Source organism: Lygodium microphyllum, chromosome 25 (assembly GCF_053477565.2).
Source record: "Lygodium microphyllum isolate KBCC chromosome 25, Lygodium_microphyllum_v1.1.10, whole genome shotgun sequence".
In the NCBI taxonomy this organism is placed as follows: domain Eukaryota; kingdom Viridiplantae; phylum Streptophyta; class Polypodiopsida; order Schizaeales; family Lygodiaceae; genus Lygodium; species Lygodium microphyllum.
Genome location: NC_141159.1, coordinates 108,548,842 through 108,572,282, shown reverse-complemented (window position 1 = coordinate 108,572,282; position 23,441 = coordinate 108,548,842). Strand labels below are relative to the sequence as shown.

The following is a 23,441-nucleotide window of genomic DNA, read 5'->3' as shown; positions in this document are numbered from 1 at the left end:
CGTTAAGAAAGTAACCTAAAGAAGAAATCCAAATGCCATAATCCCTCTTTGAAAGCAAAATAGTCAACCTAGCTACCTTAAACCTCCTATGGTACACAAGCTCCATGGATAGCTTGCCGATACCAAGATTCCTCCATTAGAGCATGTGCATGCCCTTCAGGTCCCTCATGTGAGACCACACAAACACGTCACTTGTCCCAACATGAACTAGGTGTTAGACACACCATTCCAAGGTTTAGATTGCCAAATATGTGAGCTTGATGACAGACATCAAATCCACCAAGAACAAAAGAGCACCATCATGCCTTCTCCACCCTGACACTTGCCCACTCTGACTAGAAGCATACGAGGGTGTGTAACATCACTAGAACCAACAAGGACTATCCATTCGAGCCATTGATAGGCCCCGAGTGAACACAATTGATGCAGACATGTACGTGGTCTCATGCTTCATCAAGCATGACCATGAAAGTAGTAGTATGACTTTCGTACATTCCTTCTTTATATACATGACACTGTCCCACTCCATTCCTTGCTGCTTCAGTTGTAGCTTCAATGTATGAGTAATATTGCCATAGTTCTTCATGAGAATTTCCCAAGCATCCTTCGGGTACTGACAGCTAGTAATCTACATTGCCATTGCCTGCAACTAAGGCCATGAAGACCTTTTGATTCTGCATCCGATTTCTTCACTTGCCTAAGAATGCTTTGAGTTCGCCTCAGAACTGATCCACCTTCTCCATGTTGACATGTTCATTTTTTGCAGGGAGAGAGAGTCCAACTCCATAACCTCACCATTCCTTCCTACCTTCTATGCTGGTTGCCACTTAGAGCGACTTCTCACAGAGCGCTACGAAACTATCATCTAAAAGCAATAGAACTGCACCAAACAAAACATAAGCTTTGCTCCTTCGCCTTCCCACGAGTTCAGTAATGACTAGAGCAGCCTGTAATTTGGAGGTAGCGCTCAATAAGAAAAGCAAATATAACTCCTTATCAACATTTAACAACCAATTGCAAACCTTTTCATCAACTATGCTTCAAACTGAAAAGGATAAGCTTTGTAACTTTTCCCCACTTTCCCCACTACACCATGGTGCGACCCAGCCCTAAATGGGTCACACACCCAAGGGTTAGCAGGGGCAGTCGGGAATCGCACTGGACAAGTGGGAAGGTGGAGGGATGAAATTAATCCCACACGCTCTGCTAGCGGGGTTATCCGGTTCTTGTTCCCCGATAGGCGCATACGAGCTTCTCCACCTCACACCCTTCAGCACGCTACGCTGTCCGACCTTGGTCTTCGTTAACCAAATTACCGGATCCAATTACATGAGGCCTTGTTAAAAACCTTCGTTTACGAATGATGCTGGGCAACGTCATCATCATTAATAGCTCACTTCCATTTCCTCCCCCTTTCCAAGAATGTGGTGCAACCTTAGGGTGAGTGAAGGACTTTTGCCCCGCTCACCCTGGGGCGGCGACCCAGCTCCAAGGAGAAATTCATTTTCTAAGGGGATGGAATTCACCTGCGACCTCACCAGAGAATTACAAGGGTACATAATAAGTCAAGAGCTTGAATTTTGGCGTGTGTATTGAGAACACGCTCACGGCTCAACCAATTAGCTTTTCTATAACTCGCCCCTTTTCCCTAGTATTTAAGGGACACACTGAACAGATATTTCCCGAGCCGGCTGTGTCCAAGCCTAACCAGACTGTAAGAAACAAATCAACATTTGCGATGAATTCTACAACTAATTACCTGTAATACAACTGGCAACTTTACACTAGCACTTCAGCGGCACACACAAACACATGTTTCCCAAGTCTATGCCCAAGCGAAAGCAACCTCTGCAAGAAACAATTCAACATTTGCGATAAATGGCTTAAAAGAATTTTCATATATCATCCAGATATGTACTGTGCCCGATAATGGCAGGTTCCTACATGGTTACTGTATATACAATTCCCTCACCAGAGTGAAATCACAGTATTGTCAACCCTTTGTAAGACCATAACTGGCTTCGGCATGTGCCATACCTCTACAAAATTAAGTATGGTAAGCACTACAAAATTCGCAAGGGAACATATCCTGGCGCATCCTAGAGTTAGGACAGGGTTGTAGGCTAACTTGGCAGATCATGAACTAAGCCCGTATTTCCTTTGCAGCTTTCCCTGCTGCGAGACAGCACAATTCCCCTCCGAGATAGCACTTAAAATTACAGCGATGCTAATCCAGATATGGAACCTCAGTAAGCCAGCCAAGATGATCCTTTTAGCCTGCTTAAGTGACAATATACATTTTGTCTCTTCATATAGTAACCAAGTTCTATTGATAAGCACTGTCCCATCAGCGACCTCCATCTCACTGCATCTCCAAACCAATAGTACGCAGCACTGGCCGCATATAAGTGGACATGTTCTGCACCTCGGTCATCAACCATGGTACCTCTGCATATATTGCCGTTCATTGCGGGTGTAAAAATCACCTATACAGTATGTACTGGGTCATCAAGATCCTTCATGCATGACCACTTTGTCGATTATGTCAAGGCGAAATACTGATGCATTAGAAAGAAATCGGCCACTGATGTGTCTCTAAATTTTGTAGCTCCATCAGGAACCAGGATTTTCATGCAACAGTCACTCCGCTTAAACGGGCCCGCCTCTCAGGGCTCTGAGCTTGAAATCCATCGGATCCATATTTCCTTTTGCTGCTGCACGGAGCAACGGACTGCTCGGAAAGGTTTAATCTTGGAAGTCTTATATGAGTTTTGAGACGTTTGACATCAGCCAACTGCACAGGCTTCATTATGAACTCTTCAGCACCTTCCGCCAAACATCTGAAATTCAGAGGTGAGCAGCATTGGTAAGATATTCGAAGCTCGATCCTCGGGTAATGCCACATCCGGTTAGAACAAATGTGCACTAACAAATTTACCTCTGGATCCGAGTAGGCACGTTCTCGGACGACATTACTACTACTGGAATCTCTTTAAATGCAGATGATTCCTGAAACATCGATAACAAGCCTCCAGTAAGCTACAAGCTTTTAAAAACAACCTAGGGAAAAAGAGTTGCAGTGAATGGTGAGAGAAGCGTCATACCTTTACTCTCTTCAATAAATCATAACCAGACATCTCGGGCATGCAATAGTCGGTGATAATCATATTGATCTGCAAAGCATAAACGCTCATTTAGAAACGAGAGCAAGCAAAAAGGAACGATCCAATCAATGAGAAAGCAGAGAGGTGGGAGAGTATCTTACATTGATGCTTGCAGGACCTGGAGTAACACCTATTCCTAACAGGTCTAAAGCCTTGAGTCCACTATCCACAGAAGTAACTGAAACATTATGTAAGAAATCATGTCAGAGAAAGACTGGCACGGATAATACACGAAGAATCTACACAGATTTATCTGTAAGCACAATCTACGAAGAGGTACTGAAAACCAAAGCGCCACAGCAACTCAACAAAGATAGATAATCGTAAACCGTGGCATTTTCAGAGTTGTTTCTTCACGACCAAGGTCCAAAACTGGATAACATAGAGAAAGTACCTTTGTACGAGGACGTCTTCAACAGCGTCTCGATGACCTTTCTGTCGAGTGTGCTATCATCGACGGCGAGAACATGAATCTCTGCTGCTGAAGCAGCAGCCTGCAAGACTGCGGTGCTCTCGTCTACGCCAACCGGAAGAATGACCTCGTTCTCAGGAGGAGTTACAATGTGAGCGGAGGAGTCCTTCGCCAAAGCGGAGGTGTCTTTCGCCATTGCGGCCGGGGTGTCCAGACAAGAAGCCGTGGCCGGAGCGACGTCCGTGCCGATCAAACAGCAAGCAGGCAAGACTGGCGGGTAAGAAACTAAAACGGCCAGCCAAAAAGGCCTTCTCTCGGAGACCAAAAGGATGCGAGTTTCTCTCAGTGCTGCAAGAAAGGAGCGACGGAATCGAGGCTGCGGCCGTGCGGAAGGCTCAGGGAAAGGGGAGTGCCTGCGGGGGGTGTTCGAAGGCGAGCTATGGAAGGAGGAGGGCTAGGGTTTTGTAAATATACAGAAGATGTGAGAGGGAGAGAGCGTGTGCGTGTGTGAGGAGGAGTCTCTTGAAACGGAAGAAGTTGTCAAGGCGAAGGAAAAGATGAAGATGAGTGAAGCCAGCCGCGAGAGTCCTTTTGTTTGCAGTATAAAGCGAAAGTGGGAGATCGGGCGCATGGATATGCAGTGACGCCATTATTTGATTTTCTCATCTTGAGGGGGGAAGGGAAACTAAATCACGGATTTTGGAGATCTGCGATTGTGCCATTTTGTTATCTTCCCCCCCCCCTTGGCCCTTTCCTTTCGTCTCTCCTTTTCTTTCTTTTCATCTTTTCCTGTTCAATGTGGGAGACAAGTCCACCTCAGCATTGCTCCTTCTTTGTTGCTTTGACCTCTCCAACTTGGCCCCCCGGGGGGCTCCACGCACAACCCCGACTGCCACCGGTTCACACAAGAGTTCCCATTTGGAAACGGTTTTTAGATCAACAAGTGGTTTTCAAATTGAATCTCACATCACATAGAGACTTTTGGAAACCCCCCTTGCCATTTTAGAACTAAAGGAAAAGAAATCTGGCTTTGGAGGATCGCTACGCAAGGTGGTTTTGTTAGGGAAACCTCTGTTTCGGGAGAAAACCAAAAACCCTCCATGTAGGCTAGAGCGTTTTCTAGTTTTCTTTAAAAACTGTTGAAAAACCTCCTTCCAAATACCCCTTCATGAACAGCTCCTTTGAGTGGCAATCTTAGTGTTCATGCAAAACATTGTTTTTGAATGCAACAATCTTGAAATGTTTAATCGGCCCTCATCCCAATCTTTGCACCCTTGATAGTGCACTCCTGCTCAGTTTTAGGATTTGAAAGATTTGAACCCTTAGCCTGTCATTGCTCAAGCAAATTTTGAAATGTTTAATCGGGCCTCATCCCAATCTCTACACCCCTGAGGGTAAAGGCAATGCGCAGTCGCTCAATCATAGGATTTGAAAGATTTGAACCCTTGACTTGTGGTTGTTCATGCAATTATCATATTGATCGAGTTGCCACTCTCATCAGTAGTGTTCATGCAAAGTTTTTCTAAGAACCAATACAAGAACCTTCCACTTCAACATCAAAATGCATTTTTAAAGGTTATGCATAGCGTCTTATAACTAGGATGCATCGATATTTATCAATTGTGAAACCTCCTCTGCAAAAATTTTAGAGGTTTCTTCTCAATTTTGCAATTTACTTGTTAACACTAAACCTTGGACATTGAGACTCACGATGTGTTGCCCTGCATAGATGTTTCTCCTTGCCTACAATGGTGCACTATGCATGCTCCAAATCTCGAGTATCGTGTCAATATTGGTTGCACTAACTACTTCAAATCAACAACAGCTACCATAATCACACTTTAAACTAAATGGATGTTGTGTTAATTAAATATTAGGCTCATATATAGACTAAGGAGAAATCATGCTAATATGGAAGAACATGGTGAGAAGTGATGGATGCTATTTATTGCCAATAACACCTATGATTAAGGAGGTCGGTGGCTTTTCCCTTACACCAAGGTAAGGATCATCTCAAATATCGTGACTTTGGATCATTGTCTATTGGAAGTGATATTTAGAATGGTTTTGCCCTCTACTACATATCACCGTCCACCTCCATTTCATTTCAACACCTCTTTTCTAAAGGATTAGAGCTTTATTGAGTAGGTTAAAGTGGTGTCATCTCAAATATGTAAAGGACAAACAAAATCTATTCTTAAGTTGGAAGTCTTTATTTTAGAGTCAATTTAATTAGCAAGAAACATAGTCAAGATCAGGTTATTTTGTGGCTCTTATAAGATATTGAATATTTCCTTGTAGCTCACGAGAGGCATAGGGTGGTTGAGAGTCTCAAGTTCCAACTTAAGGGAAGATGGATGCTTGATGGTGATGCCCCTACCCCTCTTTTCTTCAACACTTTGAAGATCAAGTACCAGAGAGAAATTATATTGATGACAATTGCTACCCTCATTTTGATGTTCATGAAATAGCTAAAATGTTTGTAAATCATCTCTTATATATAGTGGGTGAAGATCTTGTGAAGAATCTTCAATACTAGAGAGCTCTTTAGGAGCTCCTAGCCCCCTCAAATTTCATAATCACCAAAGACGAGGCCCTCATTCCGAGTTAGCCATTCATAGTGAACAAGTTTACCTCTGTGGTGAAGAAAATGAAGAGGGGGAACTCTTCAAGCCAAACAACATACCTACTAAGTCTACAATGTGTTTTTGGAGGCCTACACCAATGATATCTATGTTTTTACTACCGAATGTTGACTTTCAAGTACTCTCCCTACATTTGCAAAATCTTAAATATATTCAACAACTCCACAATTACATCATTAATCATCATGCTATCACGCATTCTCAATGTCTACATCCTCATCATCATCGTGTAGATTATTGATGAAATTGTGCGGTGATTGTGAGACCATGTCAACGCTATCTACCAAAATAGTCAAGATGGCATAAAATTGCCTCTCAGTAATACCTCTAGATGCAATAGTTGACCTTGATCTTCATGCAAGTCTACAAGCCATCCAACTATCAATTGGAACTTTACATTAACTTCCACCACAAAGTTGGACTCTTGTCCTAGGCATTTAACATTGTTGAATGTACCAATTATCTAACTTGAATTGGATTAGCAAAAACCCAAATATTTGGAAACAACATCACTCATGTTAAAGAGATGGTGTATGCTCAATATTATATTGTATGTGTATCAAAATCAATGAGCAAAGAAGCATTTGGTATTAACCTTCTCTCATCATTATTTCAGTGTTTCCATAGTGCAAGGTTCACATGTGTAAAATATAAGTAGCTTTCCTCCTCCTTCCCAAGCTTCTACAAAAGAGTGAAAATTATTTACCTAACGAGACCTATGAAATGAATTGCAAAACTTTCCTTTTTGAGTTTGTTTTGAGTTTTTGGGTTTATCCTAATGTTCCAAGGTCACAACCCTTTTTATGTTATAAATTCAACTCTAAGGCCTAGGCTTAGTAACATGTTACAATTCTATTAGGCACGCCTCCCTTAGACCAAGTTCTAGACAAAGGTGTAGCTTCTTGACTCTCAAAGAACATACTCAAGGTATTATGCAAAACACCTTTGACAAAATTAAACAAGGGCATACCTTAGACCAAGTTAAACTAGAGGTGCCCAACTTGCTAAGATTGGAAATAGTTATAGAGGAATGCTTTTTACACTCTTGTGTAAAGATGATACTAAATATCTTTAGATAATCTATACACTATGATTTAAAGGTTTTACAAGTTCTAGATCCTAAACTGGCAAAGGTAGATTATTCAAAATGGAAATAATCGATCAAGGTGCTTGCTATATAACCCATTTTTTCATAGGATCAGTCACTTCTAAGCTAGTGTCGTTGATGTATAGCCAATATTAAAGATGTAATTGTAATGTATTAAGTCATTACAAAAATGAGACACTTTACCTAGGCATGTATTCAATGAATTCAAAAGTAATAAGATAATAGATTGCAATCGTTTCCAAAATTATGCTATTCAAATTAAAAGGTGAATATTAAAACTCATTTAAGTATGTTTTAACACCATGAAAAGAGCTCAAAAGAGTGGAAGTGTAACTGTCACATGTACCAATAATGACTAGCCCCAAAAGAAGTGTTATTTGTTATAAAGTCATAATTCAAAGGCTCTATGGTCCATAATCATGTTGGTAAAGTGTGTTTGAATAATTTATTGTGATCAAGGATTTACAAAATCAAGGGGTAATAAATTCTGTGAATCGTTCTCTTAGGATCTTAGAGTTGAAGTTAACCCAATAGATTATATAATGCCATCCTTGAATGGATGGGTTAGCCTATTCTTAAACTATATCGGTAGCAATTTAAACAATCAATATCTCTTTTATGTAATGAAAATGTAAAGAAATCCTACAATCTCATTGAAAGCATTTTGTATACATAGAACTAAGTTTATTTAGCTCTTTGACTTGCAAGAAATAAGAGGCTTGCAAGAAATACATTGGCTATATCACAAAGTTCCATGTTGTGCGTCTAAGTTTCCACTCAGTTTCCACCATGTTTTTTTAGGTGTGCCCTAGTGTTGTGACTTTAAGGGGAACTTGTTCCCTTTCTTCGTTAATAGTGCATCTAGACAATTTGGTGACAACAATAATTAATTGCTTATTTAGCATCCTTGAATCCATTTCCTTTGTCATCAATGATGTCGTTTTAGCATTCCCACGTTAAAAGTAGGTCTATTTGATGCTCTTGCTTGGTGAAAATTTTGGAGTGCTTATCACAAATTGTTGTTGTGATGTGGTCATATTTATTTAGAACTTTTTTGATTGGTGGTTGTGTAAATTTGAGACCATTTAAATTATGATGTACACTAAGAGCTCTAGGATGACTTTGAGACATGCAAATACTATTCTGCCAGGTTACATGGGCTCCTAGAAGAAGCAACCATCTCATCATGTGCTTACCCTTGATACTCTCAACATTATGAGCTAAATTGGTTGATCATTGAGGTCTAAACTTGAGATAGGATGATGATGTACCTATAGGAGTTTCAGGATGACTTAAATGCATGAAATTTAGGTTTTGTGAGGTTACATGGGCTCCTACAAGAGAAGCAACCATTTCATCATCTCCTTAGCCTTGATCCCTCTCAACATTATGAGCTAAATCAATAGATCATCCAAGAGAAGATGGTCTAAACTTGAGTACATTTATGTCGACTCTAAAGTTGTGATGTATTTTCGCTTTGAGAGTAGCTTCTATGAAACTTTCCACAATTTGGAGGTGAACTATAATCAATTAGGTCGGGTGAAATATCCATGTGCTTAGACATATAACAGGCTTATGCTAAGACAAGGTTAGTTGCATCCACTTAAATTTATGATCATGTACTTAATCAGATGTAAAAGATGAAGACATGAAAGCAAGTGTAGTAGCAAATAGTAGACATGAAATGGATTTGTGAATGGAATGACACTTCAAAAGCCAATGAAATTATCAACTTCAAAAAATTTACTATTCGATCAAAAGTAGACATAAACATCAAAGGCCCTTTGATGGGTGGATCATCATAATCCAAGCCATGGAGACCTATCTAATGCTATGAAAACCAAAGGGGCAATGTAATAAAAATGGATAACGATTAAGAGATGGGGTTGTAAGCTTTTATCGCCTTCGTTAAGATGCTATAGAGTAATTGCTACTAGTGGCTTTCATGTACTTGTGCCTTCATGCCTCTGCAGATCATTATTTTTAATGGTACTTTGATTGCTTGTACTACTGTATAGCCTTCGTGCCTCTAATAACATGCCAATACAAATGGTTTAATTATTATTGTATAGCCTTCATGTCTATAATAACATGCCAATACAAATGGTTTAATTATTACAAAGATGGGATTGTAGGCTTTTACAGCCTTTGTTAAGATGCTAAGAAGTGACTATCGCTAGTAGCTTGCATGTACTTGTGCCTTCTCATGCCTCTGTCAAACATTATTTTTAATGGTACTTTGATTGCTTGCAATACTTAATAGCTTTCATGCCTCTGCACATCATTATTTTTTTATGGTACCTTGATTGCTTGCAAAACTTTATAGCCTTCTAATGGATTACTTTGTTGCTAGTAGTCCTATTATAGAGGAGGGTTTCATTTAATTTACCAACACATTGTGTCAATTATTCTTGAATCCTAGATATGAAAGTGTAACATGCATCTAAAGCTCTTTGTTCATTCAATGAAGGAAGAAAATACTTCTTAATCATTATTTGGAATGGCCCTTGTGTTTTTTGTTGACTTCATCTCTAAAATGTAAGTATTGAGTGAGATTAACCATGTAAGTTGAGTATGGGGATCCTTTTCACCGTTGCATTTTAAAAATCTTCTCTTTGAATGTAATTATGAAGTGAGCTCACTATGCAAGAAGAGTATAGGGATCCTTTTTAGCATAGATTGAGAAATCTTTTGATTCATTGCATTGTGCATGTAAAACAAATGTATGCTTGATCAACTGGATCAATATTTTGGTTATATCTACCTAGTTGTTCTTGAATACTTTAGTTCTACAAACACTCTTAGGGATGGGCTAGGTCATACCCCATGCTATGGAGTAGGGGAGTACAATACCTCTACTAGAGTATGGATGCAATAAGGACCAATATGCCTAATAGGGGTTACCTAACCTCTCATTAGTACTCTAAGCATTTAGGAAAAATGATGTGTTATGAATGTGCTAATAGCATTAAGGTTGCTAATTAGATGCTTGTAAAGGGTGCCTCCACATGCTACAAATGGTGTTTTTATCGTTTCTCACATTCAATGCAAAAGTTGACATACATTGCAAAATTGATTTGTATATCCATCTTGAGACCCTCTAGTGTGACCATGTTTTAAGAGATTCTTGACTACAATTCTACTACCCTCGTAAGCCCTTGTGCAATTTGGTTCTTATTCCATTTTTGCCATTATAGCATAAAGGTGTTATTTAAATGTAGTGTAAGGAGGTCGATCATCATACATGTTGCAATCACAATCAACACACAACCCCATAAATGAGAGGGTGACATGGTAATAATAACTACAATATTGCAAGTAATGTATGTCCAACGAAAGAAAGTTTGCTATTATCAATTGCAATATTGGATACGTGGCATGAGCATACAATCAAACTTTGTCTTTCTCTCTTCCCTTATTTCTCTTCTCACTCAATACAAATAGACAATAGGCAAATGCAAGAATGCAACTCAAAATTGGGTATCATTTGCCACCAAGCCTTGAGTGGGCTCTCCCCAATGCATGTATTTCAGAAGTGAATTGTTTTTAACACACAAAAATGGCTCATACATGCTATTTGCAAATGAATCACAAAAGCTAGGCCATATATTAATGGATTGTTTGGCACTATGCCCACTTAGGTAGATAATAAATCTCAATCCAAGCTAGTAAGTACACATAGAAGTAATCTAGAAATAATACCTTAACCATCGACAAATACCAGCTAATTGCTTAGCATAGGTTGACGATCAAATCTGCCATCAATTTTTACTACACGTAAGATGAACCTATAAATAATAAGTACTAGTATGGGAATCAATGATAATAAATACATTTCCAATACAATAATATATATATACAAATAATAGATCTCTCACAAACATAGATTAAGTATACTTCATAAGCATGTATAAGGACTCCTAAAACTTGTTAAATGCCCTTGCTAGCTAATATGTATATTACATAATCACCCCTTGGTGGTATCATTCACATACATAAGAGCAAGTATCTACCTAAAAAGGACACATGTCTCCATCAACTTTGTACCTAACAAAGAACCATCTAAGGCCATCACACCCTTAAGGATGTGCCCCCAAATGCATAAAGGAGACTCATTTTAGGCCATCATCCCTCTAGCATAATAACACATAGAGGAGAACCATTTAAGACCATCATCGCTATAGCGATAATAAAAAAAATGCTTCCTAACAACATAATATTGGGGTGGGAAAGCAACTATCCTTACATGTGCTAATTGCACAATGTGTAGAGTGTAATCCTCCATTGGGAATTGTCAACTAGATGAATCTTGGATTTGACATGGTAATGATAATAGACATCTTGAGTACAAGTAGTGATGTGGTAAGTAGCTTTGATAGCTTCTAGTTCTAAAATTTCTATATCCTCTTTTCGAAGAGTTGGTTGGTCATGGACATGTAAATTTCAGTTGTTGCAAGGTCTAGGTAGAGTGATGTGGAAGTGGAAGGTGTTCATGAGATGGAAGGTCAAGGTCAAAGGCATTGTTGTTAGTTTTTCTAGTGTATAAAGGATCCATAAAATTTTGGGGAAAGCTTAATAGCAAGGTTTTTCTCAACTAGCTAGAATGAGTTGTAGCAAGGGGTAGATGGAGGGCAAATGGTTGGCATTTATGAGAGGTTGGTGAAGGCAAAGGTTGTTAACAGGATGAAAGGTGGTTAGCCATGTCACGTGTAAGACTGAATAAAACTACCTTGAGTTTCATAATATGAAACACAACTTCTTTAATACATTATCTCTCTCTCTCTCTCTCTCTCTCTCTCTCTCTCTCTCTCTCTCTCTCTCTCTCTCTCTCTCTCTCTCTCTCTCTCTCTCTCTCTCTCATGGCATGTTTCTCATTTAAGAGAGGTCAAATGATGAACTACCTTGCACCTTCAACTCCCTATACCTATTTCTTTCATATTGAGGAAGGTTGAGATGAAAGCAAGAGCCATAAAAGAGGAAAAAGATAGGGCATAGAGTTAGCCTGCATGAAGGCCACCTCAGTTACCCTTCGTGCCCTCTCTTTCTCTCTCTACATTTATGGTGGATGACATATGTCAAGCATGGTGTTGCTCAAAGGCTCATGAGGCCAAGATGTTGCTAAAGAAGCATAGTCACATGAAATTGTGCATGAACTCCTCATTCTTAAGTGTGGGGAGGATGTTGGACATGATGGGATATAGTTTTAGGTGTGGGGGGCATGCCAAAAGTGGCAAGATGAAGCCAAGGATGAAGAAGTGACACTCCTAGATGGCCTAATCATCAAATAACTTGTAAACAAAATAGAGGAGGAGGAGGAGGAGGGGGAGGAGGAGGAGGAGGAGGAGGAGGAGGAGGAGGAGGAGGAGGAGGAGGAGGAGGAGGAGGAGGAGGAGGAGGAGGAGGAGGAGGAGGAGGAGGAGGAGGAGGAGGAGTGTTGATCCAAGATGTGGTAAACGTAACATATGGTGGCCACCACATCCATGGGGGTAAAAAAACTAGTTGTTATGTTATATATATAAGTATATAAAAGTTGACTCTCATGGCTATTGCTCCATTGTGTAATGTTATCATGCATGACCAGGTTTAATTCTTCCTTTATTAGTGGCTATGCATATGACGTTGCATTAGGCAAGTGGTTATGCTCTAGCTACTCCATTCACACAGTGTGTGTTAATATAGTATAAGGGCATGTCATTAAAGACGTGATAATTGGGCCATATAGTCAAATTTTCTCACTGCCTTTTTGCATCCTCCCCCCTCTCTCTCTCATGTGTTATCCAACCTCACGTCAATGACAAGGACAACTAGAGAGGACCAAGGTGTGTGTTTGTGTGCATGTAGGTGCATGCATGTGTATGTCTATAAATTTGAAATCAAGTGTCTTTAATGTCCAATAGTCAAAATGTGGAGGGGATGTAGTCATCCAACATCTCTACCTTCAAATGATGATCCATTGCCTAAGTTGCCATGACCACCAAGGTCACAACACACACACACACACACACACACACTCTCTCTCTCTCTCTCTCTCTCTCTCTCTCTCTCTCTCTCTCTCTCTCTCTCTCTCGCTCTCTCTCTCTCTCTCTCTCTCTCTCTCTCTCTCTCTCTCTCTCTCTCTCTCTCTACACACACACACAACCAAATAACTAGGGTGCACATCTCGATGAATGGAGAGACAAAGGGGTGGTGTGGACCTTGTACGTGTTAGGGGTAAAGGTGCCTCTACCTAGCCGCTCGTGTATTACTACGTTGACAGTACTTGCGCCTATACACTGCAGGCGGCGGGTGCTCGTCACCATCACTTTATTCTTTTATTGACAATTTAATAAAGGGAAGGCCAGTCACACATTGTGATTGTTGGAGTTCTCACATTGTGAGTCTCTCTCTCTCTTGCTCTTACTCTCCTATACAAGCTTCAATCCTTCTCACCTTTCAACTAGTATCAGTGCATGGTTGCTTGAGCCTTCGAGCTTCGTCTATGACTCCTTCAGCATTCATTCGAATCCCTAGACCATTGGTTCTCACTCTTGGCAGCCATATCCGACTCCTTCGAGCTCCAATCACTCCCTGGCTTCCTGAGCACCTACCTGACCCATTTGGGCACCCTCAGGGCATTCCTTCAACGGTATTAGAGCTCTCTTTTTGTTATTTCACTTCAGTCCACAGGTTTTGTGAAGCAGGGCATCCATGTCCTCTTGCTTCTTGTGATGCCTACACTCTATCGGTGACTTTGCCCTTCAAGAGGGAGCTCCTAGGGGTCCTTGACTACCCCCCAACCATGCCTTGACCTTGCCCAGCCCTTCCACAGGCCCCAAATCAGTCTGCGCTAGCTTAAAGACTAGCAAAAATTTTAATTTTTTACTTCAGCCATCCCTTGACGCTCATTGGTAGCTTGAAAACACTTCATTTGGCACTTGGGAACACCCCCTTGATGCTTGGCATTGGTGGTTATCATTGGCATTGATTTGTGGAATGAATTACCTTAGTCTAGGACTGCTTTCCATAGTCCATAGGCAGCCACAAACAATGTTACATCAACACTTTATGTTTATGCTTGGTTGGCATTGACATTTGTGATGCTCTAAATGGTCCCCGAATGCTATTGATTGGCCATCATTTGGAGCTGATTTAGTGGCCTAAAATACTCAGTTTTATACAGTAAATCACTACTGTACACTCCATGGTTGAAGCTTATTTAGTCACTTTATGCTTTGCCTATTGGTCTCACGAGTGCTTCCCGAGTGTTTCATATGACTATTGGGATGCAAATGAAGGTTGGCAAATGCTTTGGATGGTTCTGAAATGTATTTTGAGCCTTGTGTTAACCCTTAGATGAACAAGGTGGAGAATCCAAAAAATCAAAAGTAGAAGACAAGGCAAAGGCAAAAGTGAAATGAAAGACGAAGGTGTGCCAAGAAGAATCTGGAAACACAAAAGTGCAAAAACTCCTAAATCAAGGAGAAAGGTGCACAAGGAAAAGCGCAAGCCAATACTTTTGTAAAAGAGCGCAAGGCGCACCATGGTTTAAGAGTGTCGGGCTCTCACCCGTGCAATTTGTAAAGGTAGACGGGTGGTAGGAAGGAAGTTAGAAAGATAGAAGAACAATGGGAAGAAGGGCCACAACCAGCCCTTTTTTCCACGACCGGCCCTTTTTACATGGCCACGACCGGCTATGTAAAAAAGGGGGTAAGGGGATGACCACCCAAAAGGGATTTAAGGTTTTGTATATAAAGTTGAAAAGTGAATGAGAAGCTCATTCTTGTATGTGGCCAAAAGTAGCTATCATCCTCCTCTTCTTCTTTTTCTTGTCCTTGCTTGCTTGAGCTTGTGCTTGAGAGAGGAAGTGTGAGAGTGCAAGGGAGTGAGTGTGTGAGGGTGAGGGACTATGGTGGATAAGCTCTCTATCTTCTCCTCTCTTCTTCTCTTCTCTTCTCTTCTCTTCTCTTGCTCACGACAATGGAGCTTGGAGCATGAAGCTTGAGGATGGAGCTTGCTTGAAGCTTGCACTTGGATCGTGGAGCTATCGAAGTGCTCGGGAGAGGAGGCAACTCGATCAGGAATGGAGGTAAGCTCACTACACTCGTAGAGATGGATAGCGTGTCAGCTATGTGAGAGGTAGCCATTAGTGCTTGGCTTGGAATGCTTGAACAATAAGTGGTCAGTGGGTTTTGGTGGTTGAGCTTGAGCTCTCACCTCTACATTTTGGTTTCGTTGCCGGGACCAACAGATTCAAGCTTGAGCACTTGCACGCTTCAAATTGAGAAATCGAAGTAAGGGTTTCAACCCCGAACTAGAGCTTGTGGTAGATAGGAGATTTAGGTAGTTCAATTGTTGATGCAAGTAAGTATTTTGGGTTTCTGATGTGTAGATGAGTAGGCTAAAGAAGTAGAAATATTGTCTTATAATTTTTGTTTGCATTTAGGTAGGATAGGAGCAAAACATGGTGAGCACACAATAGGGTTTTACTATGTATAACAGGTTGAAATAGGGAAAAATATAGGCTTCCAGGCCTAATGACTAAGGAGGGTGAGTTGGGAGGTAATGACTGAGTAAGGCAGGACCCTAAATCCCCAAGGATAGGGGGAAGGAGCTCGATTCTGCACACTGAGACTGAAAGAGAGAGCTTGTGAGAGAGAGAGACCTATTGATCACAGAGGAGATCACACACTTTGATCCTGGTGTTTTCGACCAATCCAAGTACGTAAGGATTTTCTTTATGTGCCATTGATGTGATCTGGAAGGTATGACAAGGGGGGTCGTGATGAGCACTAGGAGAAATCAACCAAAAATCATCGCGATGCACCGTCGAGTTTGTAGTCGGACCACTGTGTCTTGGTCCGATTCCCAGAGTCGGGTAGTTGGACCATCTGGCTGGCAAAATAGGACCATCTGACTATTAGAGTCGACCATCCGACTGGTCCAGTCGGACCATGTGGTCCAATCGGACTAAATGTCCCATTGGACAACCTTCCCCAATTGGATCGCCCATCTAGTTGAACACCCCATTTGCCCAATTAGACGCATGCTCAATTAGACACCCATTCTAGTCGAACGCGCACGATTGGGGACCAACAATCAGACCATCTTAGGAATTGGACCAAGCTGTATCGGACCACTCATCGGAGTCAGACTAGCCCAGTCGGACCATCCGACTCTGAGAGTTAGGGGACCACCCAAAATCTAACAGTCCGATCCTAAGAATCAGACCTCTAAGAATCGAATAGAAAAATGTCAAAATCAGACAGGTGAACAGAATACAAATTCGACACATTTAACCCCCGAAATCGACCCAGAGAGCGGAAGCACATCATAGATCCATCACTTGGCTGAAATCTAGAGTAAGTAGTTCAAAACTTGGCTACAAATAGTTCTTCAAATCGTGCATGGCGTTTAGCATAATGGCCCTACAGGCCGAGGGGGATTGCCCCCCCCCCCCCTCTTCCCCGGACCCTCATAGAGGGGGTCTCCGCACCTCCCCCAAGCAAGTAGGCGAGAGAGAAAACGAGTGTCGTGACAAGTCCTCCAAATTAGATTCTAGTATAGTAATGGCTCTACACAAGCATAGATTCTCACTTGCAAAACAACAACCAAAAACCCATACCCAAATAAAGACAAATAGAGACCCTAGAACCTCAATGGGCCAATCTAGCCAACAAAGGCAAAAAGGCCACACCACAAAAACATGTATAGGTTGCATTTGGACTGCATCTAGTCAAAGAGGAATGCAACAACATCAAGCTACAACTGCAAGAACGACTAGACATGACAGTTCTAAAAATAGATGCACCTTGAGCGGCACTGCACAAATGACCCAAGACATTAGTGGAGAATCCACATCTGGTTGTGCAGTTGGGGACTCAAGGGCATGTATCAGAAGGCTTGAATTTATAAGCCAAGACTCGGAAGATGAAGACATAGTACTGCCTGTTTATCTAGGGGTCAAACTCACCGCAAAAAGAGAGCATAGTGTCAATGCTCTTATCGATGAAGGAGCAAATTTTAATATCTTGACCTATGAAGCATGGACCCTACTAGGCCAACCACCAGAGCTCACACCGACTAATGCAACTCTTAGTCCTTACGGGGGACACCTACAAGCACTTATAGGCAAGTGCAAAATCCTTGTAACTATTGAAATTGAAAGCTTGCCTATCCTATTCCATGTTCCTCCAAATAGTGCAAATTGTGGAAAGGAAACACTCCTAGGAAGACCCTTCAAAAGGGCGATAAAGTGTAAGACTGATTATGTAGCATAGAGGATACACTTGACATTACCGATTGTGAGAATAATCACAACCTTTAGCAAGGGTGACCTCATCAAGCCTCGAGGGAAAGACAAGGAATATTCTGACATATCAAGCAAGCCTAGTAACAAGAGCAAGGACTTGTTGAAAGAGTTGATAGAAGCGCATGTTGAACAGAGAGAACCGGTGAGGGAGGCCATGCTTGAAACAAGAAGGTTAGGAGACAATGCCAAGGATAGGCTTTGGACCTACAAAATATCATAGAAGACCAAAAAAGAAGCCCAAGCCTTATAGATGAAGGTATCAATGGAGAGCCAACACAATGCTGTGATGGATATCCAAAGTGTTACTATGTGCTTAAGGGTATTACGCAGGTAACCAATGGATTTTGGTACCAAAACCCCTTGCTAAACCACCTCTATCAGCTGAAGGCCAGACCATATCAAAAGCGAAGAGGTGTAGGAGGAAATCTATATTAAAAACTAAGTCTCGAGGCAAGAAACCAAACATGACTATTCAAAAGGTAGATCCTCATCCTAGCATGCCTAACAAGTGAATGTCAGGTATAACTGTCGAGTGTGCACAAAAGCCACTAGTGCCCAAAGAGCCTTTGACTTCCCAAGAGGATGATGAGCACCGCATGTGCAATGTTGCTCACGATAAGGTTGATTTCTCAACAAAGCAAATGGCAGAATCATCTAATAGCCACAAGCAAATCTTTCAACTAGTGCCAAGTCCACCTAGGAGTCCAAAGTCTCCCACATGCTCTTTCCATAGATCAAGTAAAACTGCTCAATCCCAATCTCTATCTCCATCTGAGCTTCCAAATGTCCAAGATGTGGGACATGACAACACCCCTAATTCTCAACCTAGGGATATGCATGCTCAATCCACTGTGGCTAGCTCTTGATGCTCCATTTGCACAAGTGAATGCTCAAAGGGCAATAAAAGACACGACCACTTCCAATTTGCCTAAGGACCTAACATCGCAGTCGACTAATAGTAGCCAGTCCACTGAACTAGTTGCTCCTACTTCCAATCAGGAATCACATCAGTCTCACAGCCTTTGGCCGTGACGATGCCCCTTGCAGAATGTGTCCTTAGCAATTCACATGTGGAAGAGGTGTCATAACCAACATCCGCGACACCTCTAGCACTTCCAAAGCACCTAAAACCTAGGCTTGAGGAGAAATCTCTCGAAGATTTGGCCAAGGAGATGGCGCATCAGACCAATGAACCAAATATGAAGTGCATGATGAAGCTTGATCACAAGTTGACAGCCATCACACATGCGTACGTCCATGTGGACATGGGAAGGCCAACACCAGAGCACATGAAGCTCATAGTTGAACCCCTGACTTGGGATGAGCAACAACATGTTTGCTCCCGCTATGTAGCTATTGCTGAAGAAGTCATAAAGGACATCCCAAAGCCATAGCTAGAGAATTGCACTTGATACCCTCACTCTATATTGCTCAATGTGAGACAAACAAGGAAAAGCTCAAAGCAATCAGATGAAAAGGGAAAGTACAAGGCAACTTTGTGTAGAAATGGTACTCCAACCAGAGTTTGGTAGCCAGAATTGGCCACCAACTAATGACTATCACTGAGCAAAGGAAAGCCCTTTGGACATCAAGACATGATCCCACTATGTTGCCTCGACCTCATTAAGAGTATTGGCAATGGTCCATGAGGTCTAGCTTTTTGCCATTGCCCAAAAGCATCCCTTGTAGGATAAAGTGCTTCTAGAAGAAGATCTGCATGTGGGTAGCAGGTAGGAGTAGGGAGCATGGTTCTTGATGTTAGTGCATATGTCTTTTGCCTCAGTCAAGACCCTACAATCCTTACAACCCTGACTTCTTCAACTGGTTTTGTCCAAGCCTACATGACGAGAACCCTAAACCATCTCTTGGTTTTACGCTAGAGTCACCCAAAACCTCTAGAGTAAGAGAAAAAAAGCTCTAAACACAACACCCGCTCCGATAAGAAGCAATGGAGGCATGTTCCAATGGGTAAGGACAAGAGTCTAGAGAAAATGCTCGACTAGGAGCAACTGCCAATGCAATTGTATGAGGGGCTAAACGGAGGGGAATTAGCTGAAAAGCTAAACTCTCTAAAAAGAGAGGCAGTTGTGCCCTCACAACCTAGAAAGGCTGTCTAGCAGGCTGCGGTTACGTCCTACGAGGACACATCAGAAAAAGAGAATGATGAGGCCCAACCAAGCACATCAATGACGGACCTAGTTCAGGGTCTCGAGTCTTTAAAGGATACACCTCAACTGCCCAAGAAAAAGAGGAGAAAACAACGAAAACAATGGTAGTTGCAAGTGGTTGTAGGCACCAAGAAGTTTGAGACCAAGAGTGCTGAAGAGGAGCTGAGGAAGAAAGCATTGAGTCCACCCACAAATGAACCCATTGCCATCTCTTCTGACAGCGATGAAATCTCAAGCACATCCATGTGGTCTGATAAGTCAAAGCAACCATTATCATCAATGGTTTCTTACAACACTCAATCCACCGACAACAATAGAACTTGCATTGACCAATCAAGAGTGGATACAACACTGTCACAACAGGGTGACACTATACCAGTCACATCCGAGGAGAACCATGACACAATAGCAGCAAAGCCTCAGGAGGAGAAACATAAAAACCCCGAGGAAATAAGCAATCCTAGCATTGATCAATCTTGCTCATCTAAGCCTGAGCCCCCAACTATGCTAAAGCCTAGGGAAACTCCTTGAACCTTGCATGAGATAACAATCGAGCAAGCCTTCATAGAACATAGAAGTGTCACAGAGTGCTTCACCGAGTTGAATGCTAAACTCAAATTATTCGCACGTGTCTACATGTCCTTTGTTGCAGACACAAACACATTCCCTAAGGAGCAGCTTGAGGAGTACTTGCCATATTCGCTATCATGGGAAGAGCAAGGATATCTTAACAAGCACTATGACAAGCTCCTACATGAACGCATGCAACTCATCTTTGATGAGGAGACCGACGAACAATGCTTAACTATGACATTCAATGAAGCACTTTGCCAACCAAATCTCTTAGAGGTAGAGCAACTAAAGCGATAATCAGGGGGTTGGAGTCAATTTGAAAAACATTGGTTTGGAAATTGTGTTACAATGGCCAAACTTGGAGCCTGGATTATGACTGTCTCAGAGGAGTGATTGGCCAAATGGCGGTCTCTAAGAGACCCGACCTATGTGGCGCCAACTTCCTTTTGAGTACTAACTGTCGTTTGGGGTATGGACTTAGCTAGAGCTAGCCAAGAGAACTCTCTGATTGATAAAATTCTCACTAAGGAGGAGCTACATGTTGCCAATAGACTCAGACAAGGTACCATGCTACTCGATGTTGCAAAATATATGTTGTTATTGAGCAGGCTACCATGAGTACTAGATGCATGTGCCACACTCCAATACAACCCTAAGTTCTACAATTGGTTTTTATCCTCACGAAGTGACATGGATTTATAAATATGTATATAAATAATCAATGTGTTTTGTGACTGTGTATAGATAATACCAAAAAAAGTAAAGCCAACACACACACAAGCAATGATAATTAAGCGCATGTGATATGCATCGAAGTCAACACTATGGGATTTAGATAAGTGATGTCCTTTTGAGCTACACCTGCTCATTATGATTGAAGCATATGACTTGCATATACTCTCACGAGTTGTCAAGTGGATGCAGGACGACACATGTCTTTGTACGAAAACGTTCAATGTCCAAGTCACCACAAGACCACCAACCCCACAAACAGCCATTAGAGAAAAAACAACAAGAATACCAAGAACAAAGAGCCATGAGACGGAAGCCCCGTTTGTTGAAAGAGATAATCATCCCTGCAAATAAAGCATACATTGCATTTGAGCATGGCCCAAAGCATAGTCATTGGCTACTCTCTCTTTCTTGGCTAAACTCTACATCTAGCTCACTGCAATTGCCACCTCAATTGTGCCGATGTCTCACATGTTACAAAGAGGTTTGAAAAATCTCAAGTGTATCGCTCCACCTCAATGATTATTTCTCTAGCAGTGAGGCTAGTAACGCAATCATCCTTGTAATATCCATTTTTCACAGGCTTTGGATCTCGACATTTCTTAGTCCAAATGAAAGGCTGATCGCCTTAATGTATTGCGTTGAATGTATTCATTTTATTAAAAAAAAGGAGAGTGAGGAAAAGAAGAGAGAAAAAAAGAGAAAACAAAAAGAAAAGAAAAGAAAAAAGCACTCATGATCACAGCACAACACCTAGGGCTTCTCAAATTAGGTACGTCTAGTGACCTTGGTCAGTTGACTCCGTCCCTAATTTCCTAGCCAGTTTACACATCCCCCACAATTGTTCAAGGCACATCAAAGGCAGGACATACCTAGGGAGCTCATCTCGCCTATGGTTAGACCTATCACCCTAAACCATTTTCACAATTCTTTTTTGCACTCCATCTTAGTGCCATTGCAATCAACAGTGGTAAGCAAGGCATGGAAGAGCATGGAAAGTACATTGTACTCTTCAACCACTACAAGTAGCCACGAAGTATCAAAACTAAGGCATCAATGAGCTCAATTATGCTACATCGTGTTGTCAAAATCACAAATGATGTCTCAAGAAGCCTTCAAGTGTACTTATTCTCAACATCAACAATTTTTCCCACCCCATTGAACTGTTGCTTCATCCACCCATTGCTACGAGGAACCAGACCAGCAGTCTTCTAACTACGTAATATCTAAGTATGCACATGCATTCATATAATATCTGCACCACAATATATATATAGTTTGGGTCCTCAAGTGCATGAGAATACTCTTAGCTTGCTTAGAGTTCGACCTGTCTCCCAAACTAATCAAACTATGTCTTGTCCACAATAAGAAGTCTAGCACAACCCCTAGAGAGAGACCACATATGAGAGGTTTTCAATTGTAGGTATTGTAGACTCTAACGAAAGTATCGTTAACTCTTCATCATCACTCAACTTTGAATTCGTATCCTTTATCATCCTATAAGCCCACCAAAGAATCATTGTCGCTCGTTGCAGAATCCCTAGAACATCAACACTTGTGCCAACCCATGAGTGCAACTCCCAACAAAAACTGGCCCTATCACCAACTTCAACAACCCTATCACCAACCAATTAGGCCAACAAAGTGCCACTAACCACCTTCATCCGCACCACTACCAAAACTCCAAAGTTGAAACCATAGCAGTCCCTTCCACCCATGTCTTCGGTGCATGCCAAAGCTTGCTACCTACGATGGTGAGCGCCATGGGACTAGCACTCATCTAGGAGGGGGTAATGTTAACCCTTAGACGAACAAGGTGGAGAATCTAGAAAATCTAAAGTGGAAGACAAGGTTAAGGCAAATGAAACGGAAGACAAAGGCACGCTAAGAAGAATTTGGAAACACAAAAAGTGCAGAAAAGTCTTAAATCAAGGAGAAAGGCGCACGGGGAAAAGTGCAAGTCAATACTTTTGTAAATGAGCGCAAGGCGCACCATGATTTATTTTAAGAGTGCCGGACTCTCACCCATGCAACTTGTAAGGGTAGACGGGCGGTAAGAAGGAAGCTAGGAAGATAGGAGGACAATGGGAAAAAGGCCTAGGCTATGATCGGCCATGTAAAAAAGGGAATAAAGGGATGACCACCCAAAAGGGATTTAGGATTTTGTATATAAAGTTGAAAAGTGAATGAGAAGCTCATTCTTGTGTGTGACCAAAAGTAGCTCTCGTTCTCTTCTTCTTCTTTTTGTTCTTGCTTGCTTGAGCTTGTGCTTGAGAGAGGAAGTGTGAGAAAGTGGGGAGTGAGTGTGTGAGGGTGAGGGACCGGGGAGTATCTTTGTATGCTTATCAGAC

At 41.6% G+C, this 23,441-nt stretch overlaps 1 protein-coding gene across 1 annotated transcript; it reads right to left on the bottom strand.

Moving 5' to 3' along the window:
- Nucleotides 1-2,000: 2,000 nt before the first annotated feature.
- Nucleotides 2,001-4,220, bottom strand: LOC148014610 (two-component response regulator ORR3-like). The gene is made up of 5 exons (XM_087666634.1): nt 3,559-4,220; nt 3,266-3,342; nt 3,105-3,173; nt 2,939-3,009; nt 2,001-2,840 (listed from the first exon to the last, which is right to left on the bottom strand). The coding sequence occupies exons 1-5, from the start codon at nt 3,770-3,772 to the stop codon at nt 2,630-2,632; spliced, it is 642 nt and encodes a 213-aa protein (XP_087522760.1). The 5' UTR covers nt 3,773-4,220; the 3' UTR covers nt 2,001-2,629.
- Nucleotides 4,221-23,441: the final 19,221 nt, after the last annotated feature.